The following is a 6,997-nucleotide window of genomic DNA, read 5'->3' as shown; positions in this document are numbered from 1 at the left end:
CACACACACACACACACACACACACACTTACACTTGTATCAGACCTGTTGTGATTTCTGACTTTAAGTATGTACTTTAATGTAAAGTCGCTTTCTGGATTGGATGGCCATTTTCCCGCCACGGAATGTCAATACTTCCTAAAATATCACAGGGCGGTTTGGCTCCAGTTTGAAGTAGTTATGGTCATACTTTATTCTGCAGACTTTTTTCTCATGGTTTCTTTTGTTCTCTGTCTTTGCTCATGACTCTTGTGAGTGACTGATTTATGCAATCCAAGGCAGCTTTTTCTTTTAGAAAAGCTTCTCAGTTGCTTTGATCTTTAATTGATTAAATAATATACTCATTTAAGTGGATCTTGTTAATGACAAATATTCTGCTGGCTGGTAAATTAATATTTTAAGAGGTTGTTGTTTCTAGTTGAGCTTTTGTCCTGTTACCCAGAGGTAACAGGCAAACGCTGCACCTGCTGTCCTCTGTGTACTTGAAAAAAACATGCTCTCAACAACTTGAATGTCTACAATGGATGCAGATATGTTTATTCCCATTGAGACTGAGGTTACTATTGACTAAATGTCTGGATAATAATCTGGAGGTTGCTGACCTCTTCTGGGTCAGTTTCGTAAAACCACTTGCATACATGCTTTTATAGACTGCAACACAGTGGACACATTAAGTAAAACTGTCAATTATTACATGAAAATTTCTTTGACCAAAAGTCGTATCTCTGTTAGCGACATGTTTGCAGATTGCCGTGCAGATGATGAAACTCGCTGTTGCACTATTTGCTGTCGTTCTCTGAACTACAACCATTTCTCCCTTCTTTTACAACTGTGAACTACGCAGTCACAACTGGGGCTGAAGTCTGTTATTGCTGCAGAGACTTCTCATCAGATTATAATGCAAAAAAGAGACATTATTTCGTTGCAAATGCTAACTGGTCCACAGTGTACTAACGTGCTTTTATGATGCACTCCTCAGAGAGTAATGATTGTTTCAGAAGTTGTTCCTTTTGATTTGAGATGATGGTCATTGCGGTTCATAGAGTCAGGATGGATTCTGCATAGTAACAATCAGTGACTGGAGAACAATTTTCTGTGAGTCCAGTCAGTCCTCTTAGTTTAGCTCAGAATGTCTGGACCAACGCCCATTATCTCCTGGATCTCTCGGACCACAAGGATGCGGGGCCAGCACATGCTGACTCGTGAGGGGCTGAGATGAGTAACACTTTGGACTGTTTGGTGCAACAACAGGCTTTGGAGTCATGTAGAATGCTTTTTTGCGTCCCAAACACTTTGAAGACATTTGAAGAAATAAGCGAAGGGCATTCTCAGGATCCTCAGCTTGCTCTTCATACGTATATGTCATCAGTTTTTTATTGAGTGCCGTTCTGTCCTGCACTTTGTGGACCCTGCCCTTTGAGAAGGAGGATGCTGGTCGCTTTGTCATTGGCAGTGATCAAACAAAAAAAGCTCACAGAGTTTAGGGTTTGCACTGTATCACAGTCTGTTTTCTGATTTAGACGATGCTGTTATAATATCTAATTGTAATATTTATTTTGACAGTCTGGAGCAAAATAAACACGTTCTTATATGGATTTAACTACTATTGTTGCCCAGCAGTCACATTTGTCTCCCTCTGCTTGCAGGATGGAAAGAGGATGTTTGGTACGTACTTCAGAGTTGGAATTTACGGTTCAAAATTTGGCGACCTAGACGAGCAAGAGTTTGTGTACAAAGAGCCTGCCATCACGAAGCTGGCAGAAATCTCTCACAGGCTAGAGGTAAATACCACCATATAACCTCTAGAATTTCCTATAGGACAATGATTTTAATTTTTTTTCATTTTGCTATGTGCTTTTAGTACTTCTGCTTAGACGTAATGAGGCTGTGGGCTGCATTTCTTTTTAGGGTTTCTATGGAGAGCGATTTGGAGAGGACCAAGTAGAAGTCATTAAGGACTCCAACCCTGTGGACAAATGCAAGTTGGACCCAAATAAGGTCGGTGTTGGGCACATTGTGTACATTCCCACATGGTTTGATAATTGGATGGAAGTAAATCAGTTTGTGAATGCAGTTTAGAGGGATTATATTCAAACTTTTATCCTAGCATCTTTAACAGAGGGCACACAATCTAAAAACTGAACCAATAAAAAGCAGATTCTATTTATTTCTTCAGGCATTCATCCAAATCACATATGTGGAGCCGTACTTTGACACGTACGAGATGAAGGACCGCATCACTTACTTTGACAAGAACTACAACTTGCGACGTTTTGTCTACTGCACCCCCTTCACTCTGGATGGGCGTGCACACGGGGATCTGCACGAACAGTTCAAACGCAAGACCATCCTCACTACCTCCCACGCGTTCCCTTACATCAAGACACGCATCAACATCATCCACAAAGAGGAGGTGGGTGAACACATCACAGCCACTTAAATGAAAATGAAAAGTTCTGCAAGTCAAGTTTTTCTTATGTACCCTGTACCTGTAAGTTTTTCTTGATTTCTTCTAACCAAACCAATCTCTGTTTTATTGATAGTGAAAAACAATAAACCAGTAGCTTATCTCCACCTGTGTAAGAATGTTATTCTGGAGATTAGGTGGTAATAAAAAGGGAGTTATTTTATCCGACTCTGGCTGTGAGCCCTGTTCACTAAAACCGCTTGTCTCTTTGTCGCTTTCCAGATTATATCCACACCCATCGAGGTGGCAATAGAGGACATGCAGAAGAAGACTCAGGAGCTGGCCTTTGCCACCCACCAGGACCCTGCAGATGCAAAGATGCTGCAGATGGTCCTACAGGGATCGGTGGGCACAACTGTGAACCAGGTAAAGGTTTAAGATGTCAGGTATATTTCATAAAACATTTGTTTGCATTAGTCAGGGTAAGATGCTTGAGAAGAAAGAAGAGAAGAAAAAAGGGTAACACTTTATTTGAAGGGGTGTGCATTAGACTGACATGACACTATCATTATTATGACATGACACCTGCCATTAACATGAAGGAGTCATTTTGAGTATTTGTGACTGTTTTTAAATTATGACACTTTTAATGCAAAGTTAGCATTGTCCGAGATGTCTTTGTAATGACAACTTGACATTAACCTAGAAAACATAACCTGTCTCTTTTAAGACTTTTATAGACAAGTCCAAATTGCACCGTCATATAAGCATTTGATGATGAAATCAAACTTTGTGACAGGTCCAAATTGTTTCACTTTACTACTACTTTTTTAATGCTCTCACTACAGCCAATGTAAAAAAAAACTCTTAATGACAGTTTTTAATGTAATGTTAACACATAAAGCTTAACAGTTCATTAAAGTTTGATAACTGGGCCTGTCATGACATATTTATGACAGGTTATGTTGTCTAGGTTAATATCAAGTTGTCATAACACAGAGATTGTTTTCTTAATGTCAAGTTGTTATAAAAAAGACATCTTGGACAATGCTAACCTTGCATCAAAAGTGTCATAATATACCGAATGACACTTAATGACAAGTTGTGAATACTCAAAATGACTCCTTTATGTTTATGACAGGTGTCATGTCAGTCTTATGCAGTCTTATGAAAAAAAGTATAATTAAAAGAATTTCTCTGGACAAGTTGTACATGAACAATCAGAATAATCATATAATCAAATTTATATTTTTCATTGTTCCTCAGGGTCCTCTGGAGGTGGCTCAGGTGTTCCTGTCAGAGATTCCTAGTGACCCAAAGCTGTACAGACACCACAATAAGCTACGTCTCTGCTTCAAAGACTTCACAAAAAGGTATGAACTGTGGATGATGAATCCCCATACCTGTAAAACGAAAGTTTGTCTCAGACACACTATTTGATATGAGAAAATTGTCTGGAAATTTCTGTCATCAATAGCTCAAAATAATGACAAAATAATGTAACGTAGAAAAGAACTGTTAGATTAGTCACAACGCGTTCATATTTCATGGGTTTGTGTTGACTTCTGTGTAAAACACGGCGTCTATTCTAATGGCTACTTTTTAGAAGTATTTTACCAGTTAGCTGAAAAGCGAGCGTTGAGCTCCGCCTATCAATGCCAACCTCAGCACAACTGTATGCCTGTTTAACCCAGCCACAAAATGATGAGCTAAGCAAAGATTCTCCATGTACAGTAGCAAGCCTTTTTGGATTCTAAGTGTTGTCCCTACCAAAAAAGACAAGTTGTTATACAGATCCACATGACAGTATTTGCTCTGCCGAAGGTGTGAAGATGCCCTGCGAAAAAATAAGAGCCTGATTGGTCCAGACCAGAAAGAGTACCAGAGGGAGCTGGAGAGGAACTATCACCGGCTGAAGGAGGCGCTGCAGCCCCTCATCAACAGAAAGATCCCACAGCTTTATAAACCTGTACTGCAGGTCAACTCACACAGGTAGGAGTGAGCAGGGGCACTGTCATTGGGTGATCGTAGATAATAGCGCAGGATCTTAAAAAGAAGTGGATAAATCAATTTAGCTACATTTAAGGCCCCAACTTGATTTTTAAAGGTCTTAAACACCGTTGTCCAAGCTATATATAGCAATATTTGTACAGTGTACAGTATGTGAATTGTATCATTGTGTTGGCACGCGGTGGGATTCTGGGTTGTTTATCTGTGGAATTGCCCTGGGACCTCTATTCGCATATCGATAGTTCAACAGAAGTGAAATTTTCACAGATTTCCCATCGGCCAGTCATTACTCACCACCGCCACACACTGAGGTTATTCATAGCGTCAATACCTCTTATTCATTGTACTACTACTTTTTATTACATACTATACTAGGATTTTTTTTTTATCACATGCTATATTGTGCATTTTTTATGACATACTATACCATGAATTTTTTGTGACATACTATACTATGACTTTTTATAGCATACTATACCAAATTTTTTTGACATACTATACTATGACCTATTTTTCTATGGCTTTTATATGACATACATAAATGACTTTTTTTTGTGACAGTTTTACAACAGACTGTAGACTTTTTATGACATACTATACTATAACTTTTTACTTTTTATGAAATATTATGACGTTTTATGACATACTATACAGTATATTATGACAATTTTTAAGACATACTATACTATGACTTTTTTGTGAACAATTTTGCGTCATACTATATTTTGACTTTTTCTGACTTTTTTAAAGACATACTACATTATGACTTTTTTTGCTTTTTTAGACAAATATACTTGACTTTTTGTGACAATTTTTACATCATACTATATTATTAATGTATGACATACTATAGTATGATTTTATGAAATACTATACTATGACTTTTGAGACAATTTTTACATGATAATATATTATGACTTTTATGGCTTTTTTATAACATATATGACTTTTTGTGACAGTTTTACAACATACTACTTTTTTTGACATACTATACTATGACTTATTCATGACTTTTTTAAAGTCATACTATATTATGGCTTTTTTATGACATACATATATGACTTTTTTGTGACAGTTTTACAACAGACTATAGACTTTTTATGACACACTATAACTTTTGACTTTATGACATATTATGACGTTTCATGACATATTGACATACAATGACACATGTCATATTATGACAGTTTTTAAGACCTACTATACTATGACTTTTTATGACATACTATAGTATGACTTTTTATGAAATACCATACTATAACTTTTTGAGACAATTTTTACATGATAATACATTATGACTTTTTATGGCTTTTTTATAACATATATGGCTTTTTGGGACAGTTTTACAACATACTATATTCTGACTTTTTATGACATACTATAAGTTTTGATTTTTTTATGACCATTTTTAAATCATCCTACATCATGACTTTTTTAAAGTCATACTATGACTTGTGTGTGACTTTTTTATGACATACTATACTATGACTTTTTTGTGAACATTTTCACGTCCTACTATATTATGACTTTTTCTTACATTTTTAAAGACATACTACATTATGACTTTTTTTGCTTTTTTATGACATACTATACTATGACTTTTGTGTGCCAATTTTTAAGTCGTACCGTAACATTTTATGACATGTTATGCTATGACCTTTTCTTGACTTCTTTTTAGACATACTATATTATGACTTTTTATGACATACTTTTACTATGACTTTTTGTCTTTTTTTTAAAAATACTAAACTATGACTTTTGTGACTTTTCATATGATATACTAAATTGACTTTTTTAAACTTTTTTTTTTTACAACATACTATACTATGTATCTTTTTTAACATTTGTTACGACATACTGTGACATTTGTGACTTTTTATGACATACAAGTTCCTTGAGCTTTGTTCCCTTTAGTTGTTCTATCTTAGAATCAATGTACAGTGAATGTGAGTTCAAGTGTGTCGCTGAACCGTGAGAACACGAAGTGGTGATGAGGTCTTAAAATGTATGGAAAGGGTCTTAAAGGTGCCCTGCCACACAAAACAGTTTTTACTTGCATCTTTTGAAATATGTTAGGTCAAATATTTTAGAATGCCTTTATTGTCATTATACACTTTTATACACTATTAGTCTTCCTGCAGGCTTTCTGTACCACACTAGCATGGCTTGAAACAAAAAATCCCTGGTAGTCCATTGTAGAACTTTAGACATTAAAGTAATGAAATACGTGTGGCGTGGCACCTTTAAAAGGTATTCAATTTGACTTCAGGATTCCTGCATATGAAATGTTTTTGATGTGAAATGAAATAAGTCTTTGTTTTTGCTTCTGTAAAAATCCTGCAGCAAACGGACAGCTTGACAAGGTAGTTTGGGACTTTCAGACTTTCATTTTGTGATGCTGTTTCAACCCTCATGTTGTCTTTGCGTCAAATTGATCAATGTTCTTTTTAACTACCCAAAATAACATGACTGATTCCACACTTGGCAAGTACAAATCTCTACTTTCATTAATCTTGGGGTGTCTTATTCAATTTTATAGCATTTGAAAAACAAGTTGAAGTGGTTTTGAAATAGTTTTGAG

General features: G+C 36.0%; 1 protein-coding gene across 26 annotated transcripts in view; it reads left to right on the top strand.

Annotated features, from left to right (window-relative positions):
* Positions 1-6,997, top strand: part of dock7 (dedicator of cytokinesis 7) — a 53,974-nt gene that overhangs the window by 46,117 nt on the left and 860 nt on the right. For 17 of the 26 annotated variants that reach the window (XM_032525025.1, XM_032525021.1, XM_032525019.1 and 14 more), the window contains 6 exons: positions 1,646-1,780; positions 1,908-1,997; positions 2,176-2,412; positions 2,689-2,832; positions 3,673-3,779; positions 4,231-4,398. In XM_032525025.1, the coding sequence (XP_032380916.1) occupies positions 1,646-1,780; positions 1,908-1,997; positions 2,176-2,412; positions 2,689-2,832; positions 3,673-3,779; positions 4,231-4,398 (881 nt within the window). Of the gene's footprint in view, positions 1-1,645; positions 1,781-1,907; positions 1,998-2,175; positions 2,413-2,688; positions 2,833-3,672; positions 3,780-4,230; positions 4,399-6,759; positions 6,780-6,997 lie in introns of all 26 variants that reach the window. The other 9 variants (XM_032525027.1, XM_032525029.1, XM_032525015.1 and 6 more) reach the window with 2 other exon arrangements.

The sequence above is a fragment of the Etheostoma spectabile genome, chromosome 9, assembly GCF_008692095.1.
Source record: "Etheostoma spectabile isolate EspeVRDwgs_2016 chromosome 9, UIUC_Espe_1.0, whole genome shotgun sequence".
NCBI lineage: Eukaryota > Metazoa > Chordata > Actinopteri > Perciformes > Percidae > Etheostoma > Etheostoma spectabile.
This window is presented reverse-complemented; position numbering and strand designations above follow the sequence as displayed.